Consider the following 15,367-nt stretch of genomic DNA (forward strand, 5'->3'; position numbering starts at 1 on the left):
CCCTCCTATTATCAGTAGTGTCTTTTGGCTTTTAGAAACTAACCTGGCCCTCAGCTCTTATGCTTTTAATAGTGAGCAGGAGGACTGAGGCCCACAAACACTGTAAGAAAGACAGCGCCCTGCCCTCCTGCCGCTCGCTGACGGACAGGCACACTTAGACGGCTCAGGCGGCGCCGGCCTCCCTTATCACGGACCGGGCTGCTCTAAGTGGTTCCGGGGCCCAAGCTGATAACGTCTGGGTCTGCCCCATCTCTTGGGAAAGTAAAATGAAGAAACCTCTTTGACCTCTTTTAAATACTTATATGAAGTTTTCAAAATGCAGTGACCTTGATTTGGCTATTAATAACCTCTGAGTTTCTTAAGCTCTGAAACAAAGGGAATAATGAGAAGCTTCAGAATGATGTGACTTCCTTGGAATCACTGTGGCTACAACTCCCACACTTACACACACACAGAGCATAGCACAAGCCCAGAAAAGTTATCTCAATTGTTTGATTATTTTAAGAGCTTATGTTCTGAACATTTATCGAATTTATTCTAATAATTTACCCCATTCTCTTCTCTTAAGTGTAGGCATAGTTTGACGATGTGAATTTGAGACCAGATTCCCAGCTTATCTCTCACAGAAAACTCACGTAGACCTTCTACCTGATTTCTGGTGTTATATGCAGCCTGGACGTTAATACTTTCTCTTTTGGTCTAAGCCCAGGAGAGAAGTTTCCAGCCACGGATCTAAATGAGCAAGTCCCATCTATCCCAAGGGCCTCTTCCTTCCAGCAACATTGGCACACTATTTAAAGGATCACACTTGCCCAGAGTTTGCCTCTGTTCCCTCTGTCCACATCCCAGGAGTCTCCTTGGCCACAGCTGCTCACATATTTTGCACGCCCATGGGCTCGCTTACCTAGAACCCCCCTTAACTGATCCACAAACACGCCAGGGAGGAGGTGGCCCTTGTCATTCCTATAACCCTTCATGTGGTGAGACAGAAGTGGGGACCAGAGAAGCTCAGCGACTCAGGCCAGAACTCCTTATTCCTTGAATGGCAAAGCTTTCTTAACGTCAGTGGTTTCCAAACTTCTTTTCAATGCAGCTTTCTTCCAACTATGTATTCAGTGATCCAGCTTTTTGTAAACCCTTTACATCCAATGCAGTCCCATGCAGGACAGATCAAACACTGAAGTTCATCTCAGCTTCCCCTCTGCTCCTGGCACTCCTGTCTGGCCAAGCTATTCTCTGCCCATGCCAAGCTTGGTCCTGCCTCCCCGAACCATCCAATCCCCTGAAAACACTCTCATCTCACCCTCCTCAGAGGAGCTGTTGCCATCTGAGATTATCTCAAACGTGATTCCACTTCCCTTTGTCCATCCACTGGCTTATGAGCGCTGCCAGGAAAGACTGCCATCTTGCTCCCTGCTCATCTCTCTGCCATGCACAGGGCAGAAGGCAGTCAATAAGTTTTAGATGAGTGAATGAATGATTGAAGGGAAGTAATGCCTATCTCCTAGCCCTGGTGTAAGATTTAATAAACTAACATATAGAAAATATTCGGAACAGTGCCTGGCATGTAGTAAGTCTTTAAATGTGTCCGCTCTTATTATTACAAAGGGCTCTCTCTATGGCGGACACTCTTCTAAGTCTTTCACGTGTATTAATTAACTCATCCAGTGAATAACTGTAAGTAGGGGTCTTTATAATAGCCAGTTTCCACTGGGCACTATGCTAAGTACTTCCGTGCGTCATCTCATCCGCTCTGCCCAGCAACACTGTAAGATGTGCTTTTCTTCATTTTGTAAATGAGAAAAATCAGGCTGAGTAGTTAAGAATAGTGTGGCTGCGGGCGCCTGCGGGGGCTCAGTCAGTTGAGCATCCAGCTCTTAGTCCCGGCTCAGGTCGTGATCTCAGGGTTGTGGGATCGAGCCCCACGTCAGGGTCCATGCTCAGGAGAGTCTACTTGAGAGTCTCTCTCTTCCTCTCTCTCTCTCTAAAACAAAGAAATCTTAGGGGGAAAAAAAAAAGAAAAGGAGAGAACAGTGTGGCTGGTGCCTCAGCGGAGGTAAGATGTAGTAGTAGGGGGACTGAACCCCGGCCTGCCTTCAGAGGCTGCTCTTCTCCCCACTGAACTCTCCTCCCCTGCCCTCCTTCCCAGCCCTCCTTGCTCTGAGCCCCATGATCTTGAGAGCAGTGATGGGAACCCATGGAGCCCACAGAACTTGTCACACAAATGCCCAACTCTCCAGAGGAAAGAAAGGTCAAGAGAGAGAGAAAAAAACGGGACTTAATTACTTCAGTCTGGACTATATTTTAAAGCCAGTCTAACAGCTTGGACTAAAGAGAAGTATGTTATTACACAAAAATGTTAAGGTGACATTTACAGTAATTGCTTTCTATCTGCCAAAGTTCTAGCGGTATCTTCCCAGCATATAATCTTGTTTTGCTTCTAAATTTCATATCTAATTCTATGGAGCCAATTTTTATTGGCAAAAATAATTAATAGAATAAAAGACGAAAGGGGAAAAAGGCCAAGAGAACTGGCTTGGAGGGGGGAGAAGTCACATAGAATCACTGTGGGTAAGGCAGGGTTTGGGGTTAGGCAGGGTTTTGAAGCAGATAGAGGGCAGGGGTGGCCATAGAAGGATTATAGCCAAATGCTTGAGTGACTTATTGTTCTTTTATATGTTTATATTCAAAAAGAAGGCATGCAAGCAGTTAACCATTTATCAGGAGCAAGGGCTCAGCATGGGGTCTGGGCAAGGATTTTGGAAAAGCTCAGGTTTGAAAATTTGAGCGTGAACTCTGCCAAGCGGACTTTAATAGGAGTTCAATGTAATAATTGGCCTGGGAGTTTTAACCAAAAAAGTAGATGCTTTGAAGTACTGGAAACAAAAAGAAAATGTCATGGCAGTTTTATTAGCCCATATGATCAGCAGCAGATGATAAACGACAAATAGGTCTAGAGCCTTCCGCGGTCCGGCAAAAGTCCTGAATTTTGCAAACAACTGAAAGTTCAGGCCAGCAGCTTGAACGATTTAAACTGTCAGGTCATAGTCACTTCTGATGAGTTAAGAGGCTGGAGCTGATCCAGATCTGAGATCACTGGAGCCAGAAGGGACCTTCAGAGTCTTCTAAGCCTATTCATTTTGGAAACTGAGACCCAGAGTTCCCAAGGGCACCTGAGGTCCACATCTGCTGCTTGTCCGTCAGGTGTTCCTCCCATGCCACCTCCCATTCTTCTCCTTAGTCCAGCTTCCCGAGGCCCCATGCTTCTTCCCACCTTCCCTCTACACACCTATCCTGCTCTGCAGGGGACACAGGTGGGGCCTGGTGAAACCACACATTCCCCCTGGAATCCTGTGTGTGGGGGCTCTGATGTGCCTTGAATAGAATAGTTCCCTAAAAATTTGAGGATGGGACTCAACACCCATCAACGGGATATTTTCCCCTGAGCTCTAAGGAAGGGATTCTTCATCCTGTATCTTTTCCTGTGACTCCCGGAGGTGACGGAGCACTGAGCTAAATGGCCATAGTCCAAAATCAAGAGCTCTCCCAGGTCTAGCATGAGAAGAACAAAGAACCCCAGTCATAAGGGACTTGCGCCGACTGCTTACCCAGATGGCAATGCGGGTTGCTGTTCAGGACCTATCAGTAAATACTAGGGAGGACCTCCTCTGTCCGGACGGTTCCCAGAGCACTCTGTGCTGACTTAACGCACGTAACATACTGTTCTCTAATTGTTTGCTTTTGGTTACGTTTCCGAGTCTCTCGCCAGCCGAATGAACCCATTCCAACCCCAGTGCCAGGCCACGGTAGGCCCTCAAAAGAGGTTGTTTGTGCTGGGCTCGTCTGCAGGGGCTATGAAATTAGGCCCCACTTTCAAGGGTCCAGGTGTGGGCGGGTAACACGAACCCATCAAAATTTAAATCATAAATATAAAATTAACAGTTAAATATAAGTTCAGGGTTAAGCAGAAGCCGCTTCTGATTAATTGCCAATGTATTACCCACAAAGAGTTTTTTTTTTTAATAGTCCATGGATCCCCTAGGTTTGAATAGAGATGTTCTAAAGATGGAGGCATTTACACCAAAAGGTTCTGGACCAGTCATTCCTAAAGGACACATGCGTGCACACACACACACACACACACACACGCATGCATGCACACACAAAGATACACAAATATACACAACAAGCACAGGGTCTTTTTGTTTTTTTTTTTTTTTACCTACTTGATTATGAGGGTTCCATTCACCCCTCAGATATTTTTTGGGTACCTATTATATGCTAAGTGGTCTTCTAGGCACAAAGGACACAGCAGTGAAAAAAGGCAGAAAGTCCTGCCTCCATGGACCTTATATTCCAGCAGGAATGTTCCATTCAAGTTTCCTTTTGGAAGCAGTTAGCATTACATAACATAAAGGGGCTGGTTCAAAAAGTCCCTGGAAGAGAACATAAGAATTCCAGGAAGATGTAGTCAGAGGCCTGGGGTACCCACAAAAGGCAGAAAAGAAATTCCCTTTCAGAAGAAATAGGTACAAGCTGGACCTGAAGAAGAGCACCGTTTGGACGGGCAGAGCAGTGAGGGGACAGCTGGGGGCCTGGGGCAGCAAGTTTGGGCCTAGGCAAGAAACGCTCCCTGGAGGGATCCGTGGTCAGGGGCTGGTGCTCTGTCCAAGGCACAGAGCCCTTTAGGAAGGTAGCGAATCTGGTCAGTGAGTGAACTGAACAGAGTACAAGAATCCAGCATGCGCCGTTCGAGAGTTGTTGAAAGGATAATGCTTTGTGAAATGGGGGAAAATCCCTCTGGCACCATTTAGCCTCAGCTGGTCCAGGCTATTCCTGTGGGTGTCCGTGGAGAATCGCACCTCTGGATCTGGGATCAGTCAGCCAGCTTGAGGGTGGAGGCCGAGGGGACAGCTGGATCCTTGGAGAGTGTCACCTGGTGATCTGCGGCCCGCCAGTCCCCCCCACCCCCCCACCCCACCCCACCCCGGCAAAGTGCTGCCTAACATCCGCCTTCTCCCCACAGCCCGCCTTCAAAGGCCTCACCCTCACCGACCTGCCCCTGTGCCTCCAGCTGAACATCATGCAGAGGCTGAGTGACGGGCGCGACCTGGTCAGCCTCGGCCAGGTGGCCCCCGACCTGCATGTGCTCAGTGAGGACCGGCTGCTGTGGAAGAAACTCTGCCAGTACCACTTCTCCGAGCGACAGGTCAGGGAGGCCCCGCGGGCAGTCCCACCGCCCCCTCCTTTGTCCCCCACCCTCCTGCTTCCTTGGCATTCTTCTGGAGCTTGAGGCACGGGTGCCCACCCTCCAGGGCTTCCCCGCTGACTAGAGGGCAACAGAACGAGGGGTTTCTAAATCACATATGTGATTCCAGTTCGGCGGGGGGCATTCTTAACCTACATGCACACTTGCACAAATTGCTTTTAAAAGTAACAGAGTAACTTACAAAGTAAATTACAGAGTAACTTACAAAGTAAATTACAGAGTAACTTACAACTTAACTTCATATTGTACAGCTAAGGAACTTTTATAGATAGTATTTCATTTTAGTCTAACAACCCAGTGTGAGGTTGGTATCCTGACCCTCACTTTAAGCAGATGAGGGGACTCAGACCACAGACTGGGGAAATGGCTCCCAAGGGAAAGAAGCCGGCCTTGAATGTGAGTTTGAACTAGGGCTTTCTGACACCAGCTCTAGGCCTGTATCCCCTCCTCATGCTGCCTCAGATTTTTTTTCCCCCACCTTCTTTATATAGATGTGTGAGTTCAACAAGTTCTGTTCATGAAGCCACTAATATTTAGATATAAAATAGTGCCACCGTGCCAAGCAGTGACTGCATCTCCCTGGAAATAACCGCTCAAGTCTACAGCAGAGAAAAGATTGAAGGTGTTTACTGAAATCACCTAAACTTTAAAGGACCATCCAAATACAGTTTAGTAGAGGTCACCAGTAAGATGTCACCAGACCCCTGTGTCTTTTAAAGACTGATAAAGCTACTGTCTCACTGGGTAGAGCTCAGAACAGCCTTCTTTCTATCTTGGCAATTTTTTCCCTGGCAAGTGCAGGGCATAGATGAAAAAGGGGGAAGGAGAGGGTGGGAACAGAACTTTTCAGAAGCATAAAACCACAACCGTCTTCTTGATGAAGTCTCCTGCAGTCGTCTGCAATTACCTGTATTCATTTGTAATTTAGATCCGCAAGCGATTAATTTTATCAGACAAAGGACAGCTGGACTGGAAGAAGATGTATTTTAAACTTGTGCGCTGTTACCCACGGAAAGAGCAGTACGGAGACACCCTTCAGCTCTGCAGACACTGTCATATTCTTTCCTGGAAGGTATGTGTCTTGAGGTGGCTGCCACAGACCCCTAGCCCAGCGCCTAAGAGTCAAAGGCACCAGCATTGCCATGCGAAAGCCCTTCCGGCTCCTTTCCTACTCTTCCCTACGGCAGCCCCTCGCTGAAGGTGTAGGGGACACTGATTCAGTCCCTGGGGAGAAAACCTTTGAGAGACCTTAATTTCCTCCACCCCTATTTGTGTGTGTGTGTGTGTGTGTGTGTGTGTGTGTATACTTGTACATCCCACCCACCTGCAAATTCTCCCACCCTCTTTGTGCAGAGGTACACACACACACACACACACACACACACACACACACAGAGTTCTTTAGTTTTTGCAGAACTTATGGCATTCTTGACATAGGAATGTTGTGAGATTGGGCACAGCCTCATGGGGCTACAGGCCAACATGGTGCTTCTGAGAACTCCAACCTACAACCGTGATGTTCCTTTCCAGGGCACTGACCACCCGTGCACAGCCAATAACCCAGAGAGCTGCTCCGTTTCCCTCTCACCCCAGGACTTTATCAACTTGTTCAAGTTCTGAATCCCAGCTCGGGACAACACTTCGAAGGGCTCCCCAGCTGATCGGATGGTTGGGAATACCGTATGAGCTCGGACACTTCCTTTGTAAATAGTGTACATTTGAAACGCTGGCTCAGAACTTGTGAGCTAAGTCACTGAGAGGACGTTGGAAGGGGAGAGAGATGCAGCTGCCGGCTGGGAGTCTTAGAATACAGACTTCTCATTAGAACTGGTATGGAAAAGCGGAAATACTGTCCATAAGCTGTTTTCCTAACTATTTGCCGGCAAGACTGTAAGGGCAGGAATTCAGTTTCGTCGGTGAAAATGGAATTCTCGTGTTCACTGAGACTCCTTGGTAGTTCCCTAGGGATATGGAAAAGAAGGGCAGAACTCGAATTCAAGATAGAACACTCTGTTTACAATGTGAAAATTTGCTTTTTAAAGAAAGAGAAGAGGACGACATACGCGAAATCCCTGTGCTTCGGTTTCAATTGGGGGGGGAGGGGTTGTTTTAAAAAGGCAAAGGAAGCACCACCCATCTTAAACCCGCGTGGGCATAGGGCCTTGTCTTCCAAATATCACACAATACTCTACCTCGGAAAGTACACAGCACCCCCTCTGACAAAGTGCATTGTCCCGCAGGCAGTGTCTGTTTTTCTTGGTTTTTCCTCCTGGGAAAGTAGTTTCAATAGGAAGGGGTCCTGGAGGCAATCCTCATCACCTTGCAGACCTCCTTTTTACGGGAATAGGCACTCCTTGGCATTGACTCCTTTCTAGAACAACTCCACAGCACATTAGCCTTTTTTTTTTTCCTTTCGTGTGGTAGCTCATTCAGGGGCAACATAGGGCCGACTAAAAACAGCCCCAGAGGAAGAAGTCCCACCGCAGACAAGATAGAAGGAGTCACCCAATAGCTGTGAAGACTTTGTTATTCCTGTTAAACTTCTTGGCTTGTCTGGGCTTCCCAGAATATCTTCACAGATAAGCGTTCATCTGTGGACTTCTGGGAGCCGGAGGGCTGATAAAGGCTTGTAAAACAGGTTTTACGTATCAATTAGACATTTTAGTAGCTGCTGTCCCTCCTGGCAGGCGATGAGCGGAGGAGCTTTCTTTCCTTTTATGCCCAACACCAAAATTTACTCAGCCCAAGCTATAGGACTTCCTGCGAGGATGACAAGATAAAACCTAGAGTTCCGATCCTAGGGAACAGAAGTACTGTGTGTTCATCCTAAACTTACTCCGTACCCCTGGGGATCTTGCTAGGCAAATGCCAGCAGGTGACCGTGTGGAAGACAGGACATCTCAGGACTTCATGAGTTCATTGTCAAATATTCCTGGGATGGGGTGGGGGATGTTTTTGTTTTTTACTTTTTATAGAACTTTGCTTTTCTACAACAATGTACATATTTTGGCAGTTGTATTTGCTTTGTGCTTTTTTTCCTCTTTTGCAAATAAACTGGCCACCCTGCATGCCCTTGGCAAGTAAGTAAAGCAGAAATCGGAACTTGCTCACGTTCACGGTAGAGAACAGTGTATCCTTAGGGGGTGAACCTAGGGGTGACCTGGGGAGGGGACAGGTGGGTAAGCAAGGACAGAAACAAGGCCAGGCACCAGCTGGAGATGCACAGCCCCTTGCTGCTTATCCCTCAGGGCACAGCCCGGGTACCAGCAGGCTGAAGAGAAGTCAATTCTCCATCAACCCTCCTCACTTTGCTGCGTCTGCGCCTACACGCCGGGGTGTCTCCGTATTTATTTTCACTTCTGCCCCCTCTATCCGAGGAAAACATTAAATTGCATTTAAATTCTCCCCCACTGAGAAGAATCAAACATTAAAAAATAAGACCTTGTTGCGTAAGGTTGACCTTCTGGAACCCCTCTAAGACCCAATGGGCTTTTTTGGTCTTCCCTCCCTGCTGAGTCCACGTCACACTGAGAACGCAGGGCCTAGATGGTGGAATAAAAAAAAAAAACTGGCACTTCCAGAATTCAGACAGCTTCTCTCAGATGTCTCAGCTTCCTGAAAGATGCAAGGCAGAGCTGGGTTGATTGTAGCTGAGATCTCTCTGGAAACTTTGACTCTGGCATTTTTAGGTGTAGGCGTTCATGGCCTTCCACATCTGTCCATCAACTCATGACCTCTGCCACTTCATGCTGATCAGGGAGGTGGGAACTCCCAGGCACCCTTAGGTTTGCAGCCCCAGAAATGCTGTCTGCTTGAGACCATCAGCACAAAACTGGCCAACCGGTCTCCTTTGGACGGTCTGCAATGCCGGCGACTGCGTCTCCTACCCTAGGCAGCAAGGCGTGCCTGTGCAGGATGACTGCTACCACAAGTGGCTGGGAGATGGTCTTCTGAGATGTTTCCCTTGACGGTGCCTCTGGGCTCTCTCCATCTCTGTTGGCATTTTTGGACGTGGTATGTGACAGAGCCGAGGAAAATTTTTAAGGAAAAAAGAGAAGAAACCAACATTGGTGGTTCTCCTTCATTGGCAGACGAGACTAAGAAAGGAAATGGCAGGTGGAGAGGGATGGGGGAAGGAATAGAAATGGCCTCTCTTTGATGCTGTGGTTCGTGGGAAGGTGACGGAGAACATAGCAGGTGAGAGCGTCTGTGCTGGCGCCCCACGGTAGCTGTTAGCATAACCAGAGCCTCACATATAAGTAAAGTGAATGAAAAAGAAAATTCTCATTCCCTGGGTACTAATCATCTTTAGAATTGGCAAACCCTCTGGGGACAACCCAACCTAAAAAACAAAGACAAAGAATCCCCATCTCAAAACTGCTGGTCTAAAAGCCAGAGGGACAGGACGATGGAAATGGAAATTGCTGGAAGAGATAGGAGGCTCCCTTCTTGTTGCTGTACCTACCTAGCCACTGCCCCTACCCCCTCCCCCGACCCCGGTAACGTAGATTTTGACATTGATGTCAGCTAGGAAGTACTTTGGACTTCTGGAGAAGGGAGGAGGAAGTCCAGAGCACTGTGCGTGAGCACAAGTCCACAGGGATGTTAGGTCTGATCTGGTCCAAAGTAAGGGTATACGAGCAACAAGCCTGGAGTCTCTTGAGAGTCAGGCACAACATTTAGGGAAACAATAGGTGAGCGCTCACTTCATAGCAAGATCTAGAAAAAAGTCCATGGCATCTTCAACTAGAGTGCATGATTACTTGATATTACTTTGAGCAGCGGGATTGGTAGCATGGGAGGGCGAGGGGCAAAAGTACAAGTAAAAACATACCCAGTGGGTCAGCTGTGAGATGACATTTGTTTAGTGATGATCAGTTTTCTGTGGAAGTGGCCTGGAGGAGATATTTGAGATGGGCTGGGTTGATTCTGCAAAACACTCAGTACGGCCGTGGGCTTTCCTGGGTGATGGAGAAGGAAGGTGACAAGCAGGTACCACGTTATTGCCATGATTCCCTGTGGATTCGAAAAGTGTTTTTCATGGGGAGCTTACAATTTAACAGAAGCTCCTTTTTTTCTGTGGTTTCTGTGTGGGAGAAGGGAGGGGTCTTAGAATTTTACTTGTCTAAGCAAGTGGTGTGATTTACAAGGTCAATCATTTTAAGACATGTTCAACAGTGTAGCGTTTGTAGCATTGAATACAATGTTTATCATAAACTATACACCTGAGTTTATAGTTTTCTGCCGGGCTATAGGGTAATAATGTTTTGTTACGCACTCGATTTTATGTGTGAATTTTTTTAACTGTAATTTTATGTGTGAATTTTTTTTTTTTTAAACTAAACTATATCAACATTTTCTATGTGGACATCTGGGCGTTTCGTTTTTTGTTTTGTTTTGTTTTGTTTTAATCTGTTTCCAACTATCTGAGTCTGTGAACCATCCTTCTGACTGGATCCTGGCCTAAAATCCTATTAGTGTTTAAACAGACCTCAGAAACACCCCGAACCTCTAGACAAATGCAAAGACTCTTTGATATATCTTGGGCTCTTGATGTCTTCAGTAAACAAGATCATAATTCCTTTAAACTCCACATTTTCTTTAGATGCTTTCTTCTCTCCTTTGTTAAAGAGAGTAAACCCTCCATAGTTTCCCAAAGGAAGGAAACTCCCATCCCAGACTTTGGTGCAGGAAGGGAAGTTGAAGATGGCGGAGTGTGGCATTCCTTCTGCCTTTCAACATGAGATAGCAGGTCCAGAACATTCGGGGGGCATGTCTGAGCCCATCTGGTACTCAGTGGTAGACCTGAGTACGAACCCAGGACTTTCTGAGGCCTTGACTCTGTGCCCCCTACCCAGCATTCATTGGTATTGTCTGGAGACGAGTGACACCTGACCTGATTGTTCTCAACACCTTCACCGTGGAAGGCAAGCATGAGGGTACAGTATGAGGTATCTGACCATTATCTTTTCCAAATATTTCTAGTCACTGGTTCTCCATGGAGAAGTTAACATTTCTCCCTGGAGCCACTTAACATTTTTGCAAACCTCTGACACTGTTGTGAGTACAGCATTCTAGGGAGTACAACCTGCTGGCCACAGAGCAAGCAGCACGTTCTGACAAACTCACTTTTCCCTGGGTACCCACATTTTAATTACAGAAGTGGCCCTTATGGCAGAGAGATCATGGCCGAGTAGCCATCTTGCTTTCTAGAAACTGAGGTTCTGACGGTCAGCAAGCAGGTACCTCCTCTCAGACTAAGAAGTACATTTAATCCATACCCTTCTCCTCCCTACCCTCCAGCACCTGCCAACAGATCTGGGGAGTTTCTATCCTGGGGTGGGGGGAGATCCTCCCACTCTCTGCTAAACCTCATCTTCACCAAGCAAAGACAGATTATTTTATTCCAAGAGGCAGCAAGGAGCAAGGGACCACAGATACTTGTGACTCTGTCTACTGGACATTTTTCAAAGTGTCCCTGAACTCAGCAAACAAAGCTTCCTGAGAAAGCTCCCAAAATCCCGGCCCTGCCCCATTTGTCCAAAAATGGATGGCTGTTCCAAATGTCTGAACTTCTTAAAACTCCATCTGCTACAACATTACTTCTGGAGTTTGAACATGACTTTTTCAGTCTCTGAGTAGAGCAATGTTTGTTTAATTAACGAGGCACGAGTCTGTTAAACAGAAGGCTCCACGGATTGCCACCAAGGGCCTGAGAGCTCTTGGCACCATCTTTGTTCTACCAAGTGCCCATAACCCTGGCTAAAGGGGATGCACGTGAAAGCCCATGTCCTAAGCTTAGAAGCTTTACTCCTTTTACTAAAAAGTGCTATAGGGGGTTGGACATGTAACTAAAAGTACAAGGTTAGTCTCATTTCACGCAAAGATGTTCATTTAATATTGTGTGAGCTAAGTCCTTCTGTGTAAATTATTTGCACACTTTCCTTGCATGATGAATTGATTTTTTTTATAGTTGTTTGTACCAGACGGTGGCATATTTTTGTAAAAAATTTTTGACACTGAATTGCAATAAATGTTTTTCCAACAACACACGGGCGCATTTTTGGTGTGTGCCAATTCAAGTTGGCTTTTCAGCATACTGAGGATGTTTCTCTTTTGCCTCGTGAGGCTTAGACTCCTTGTAACAGAAACTTATCATTGTTATAAAATTTCTAGGAATGTGTAGAGAAATAAGCTTGCTGCTGAGGGCGGACCTCAATCAATAACACAGTGTTATGCTTCAATGGGATAGTTCCACATACGGTGTGTGTACTACAATGATTAGGGAATAATGAGCTATCAAATCAGGATCAATTTATTCATCAATAGACATTTACGGAACAGGTATTATACCCTGGACCTGTGCAAGGGACTGTTAACACGATAATGTACAAGACGGACAGAATGCCTGTCTTCACGGAATTTAGATTCTAGTAGGAAAAACAAAGACAAACACACAAAGCAAGTAGGAAAACACTTAAATCATAAGTGCCACGGTAAGACTAAACAAGGGGCTGAGATGCAGGATAACAAGGGAACCTGCTTAGGATGGGCTGAGCAGTGGGGGTCTCTCCAACAAAAGAGAGTGAGTCTGGGACCTAAAATGTGAGGAAGAGCCAGCTGCGAAGAGTGAGGTCATGAGCATTCCGGGAAGAGGGAATGGCTTGTGCGAGGTTCCGATCACGGTCCTGCCACTTACCTACAGTGTGACCTTTGTCCCCTTAATTCCTCTAGGTCTCAGTTTCCGAGATTCCAAAATGGTGACAATAAACCTATTACTCAGGGTTGTGAAGGTTAAGTGAACGAATACAGAGGAAAAGGCACAGAACCAGGCACACCACACATGTTCCATAAATGTTAATAATCATGATTCCCCAAGAAACGAGGGTCTGAGAACTAGGTTAGGAAGTGCTCTGCATCTCGAGTTAGGTGTGATGCGCTCAGGTGACCGATGTCATGGCTGAATTAATAATACATTTACCCTGAAACACACCCTGATTCTGCCCTAACTCTCCATCAGAAAACTACATAAAGGGGCTCCTGGGAGGCTTAGTAGTCAAGCGTCTGTCTGCCTTTGACTCCAGTCATGATCTCAGGGTCCTGGGATCGAGTCCCACATTGGGCTCCCTGCTCAGCAGGCAGCCTGCTTCTCCCCCTCCCTTTCCCTCTGCTGCTCCCTCTGCTTGTGTTCACTTCCTCACTTGCTTTCTCTCAAATAAATCAATAAATCATAAAAAAAAAAAGAAAACAACACAAAAGGCAAATTTCAGATTTTTTTTTTTTTAAATTTTCACCAGGATCACAAAAGCTCAACACTCACTAAATATCCCAGGCAGTCTTTCTTCCCCTGCCTCTGTCTGATAAACATCTACTTATGGCTCCTTATGGCTAGCTCCTCCCTAAAGCCTCCTCTGACTGAGTAAATCTCACCTCCCATACCCCTTCCCTGCATCTGGACTGCAGTCTCACGTGGGGCTGTGTCACAGTACCCAGCCCAGGGCTGGGCTGAATGAATTAATAACATACACTGACATTCACAAAATGCTTTTGAAAGTCTCACTGATCACATGCTTACCCTTTACTCGAATAAGAATCAGTGTGAGTTTATGGGCATAGACAGAACTATTTATAGCTTCTTGGTTAAAAATTAATGGGAGCTGAAAAAGTAACAAATGTGAAGACCTAGTTTTCATTAAAGTTTAAGTTCAACTACATCTTTACAAGTCTAGTAAACTTTCATACGAAATAAAAGGGGCTCTATTACTGTTTGATAAACTCAAATTGAACAGACTAAAGTCTCTTTAAAAAACAAGTCCCTTTTATACACTTAATACAAATTCCTTGGAGGCCCTGGGTGGGCAGTCAATTAAGTGTCCAACTCTTGGTTTTGGCTCAGGTCATGATCTCAGGTTTGTGAGATGGAGCGCTGCCTGGGGCTCTAAGCCCAGCTAGGAGTTTGCTGAAGTTTCTCTCTCCCTCTCCCTCTGCCCCTCCCCATGCTCACTCGCTCTCTCTCAAATAAATAAATCTTTAAAAAAAAAAAAAAAGAAAATTCCTTTAAACATGTTAAAGCTACAATTATAAATCTGACACATTTGCTTTTTTTTTTTTATAAGTACTTCAAATACCTGCTCGAGTAAGCATCAACCCTAATAAGCAAAACATTCCCAGGTAAATTAATAACCTATAAATTTAATAAATTAAGCATAAATATATCTCAGAAACTCTAGCATTGTTACAATGAGTGAAATTATTGTATCTTTCCATTTAAAATCCTATCTTACATTAATTACTTATTTTAAATGGAAATCATAAGGCTACTACTGTAGGCAGAATAATGACTCTCCAAATATGTCCCCATCCCAATGCCCAGATGCTTCGACTATGTTACACGGCAAGGGAGACTTTGCAGGTGTGATTAAGTTAAGTGCTTTGAGATGGAGATTATTCCAGACTACCTGGGTGAGCCCAATCACAAGGCTCCTTAAAAGTGGAAGAGAAAGGCACAAGAGGACAGAGTGATGTCACGGACCAAGGGCCCTTCAGCCATTACTGGCTTTGAAGAGCGAGAAACAGGGCCATGAACCAAGGAACCTGAACACCACCTATAAGCAGGAAAAGGCAAGGAAATGATTCTCTCCTGCAGAAAAGAATGCAGCCCAGCCAACACCTTGAACTTGGTCCCCTGAGACCTGGGTCAAACTTCTGGAATTCTGATGGATCTGCATTGTCTTAAGCCACTCAATTTGTGGTAATTGGTGACAGCTGTCACAGGAACTAACACAGTTCATCTGACAGATTTGCTAGCCTGGGTCCAGCAGCCCGCCCTACCAAGTTATCAGTCCTGACCCTTCAGCTGCATGTCCCCTGCCGCCAGGCTGAGTGAGGGTCTGTCTGCAAATGAAAGGCACAACTGTCTTGAGAGCCTAACTCAGTGGCAAGAGCTATGCCCGCATGTGTGACCTTCAAGGCTAGACAGGAGAGCTCTGCCTGCGGTGCGGTAGGTGTAAAGTTGTCTCCTGTCCCTCTGACACAGACTTCATTGAGGATAACACCCATCACATTCCTGCCCAAGAAATGTCACAGAGGATCAGCATT

The 15,367-nt window shown here is 46.1% G+C and overlaps 1 protein-coding gene across 1 annotated transcript in view; it reads left to right on the forward strand.

The window, feature by feature from the left end:
• Positions 1–10,637, forward strand: part of FBXO32 (F-box protein 32) — a 32,427-nt gene extending 21,790 nt beyond the window's left edge. The window contains exons 7-9 of the mRNA XM_047724209.1: positions 5,027–5,209; positions 6,198–6,341; positions 6,800–10,637. Of these exons, the coding sequence (XP_047580165.1) occupies positions 5,027–5,209; positions 6,198–6,341; positions 6,800–6,889 (417 nt within the window). The 3' untranslated portion in view covers positions 6,890–10,637. The remainder of the gene's footprint in view (positions 1–5,026; positions 5,210–6,197; positions 6,342–6,799) is intronic.
• Positions 10,638–15,367: the final 4,730 nt, after the last annotated feature.

This window comes from Lutra lutra, chromosome 4 (assembly GCF_902655055.1).
Source record: "Lutra lutra chromosome 4, mLutLut1.2, whole genome shotgun sequence".
Taxonomy (NCBI): Eukaryota; Metazoa; Chordata; class Mammalia; order Carnivora; family Mustelidae; genus Lutra; species Lutra lutra.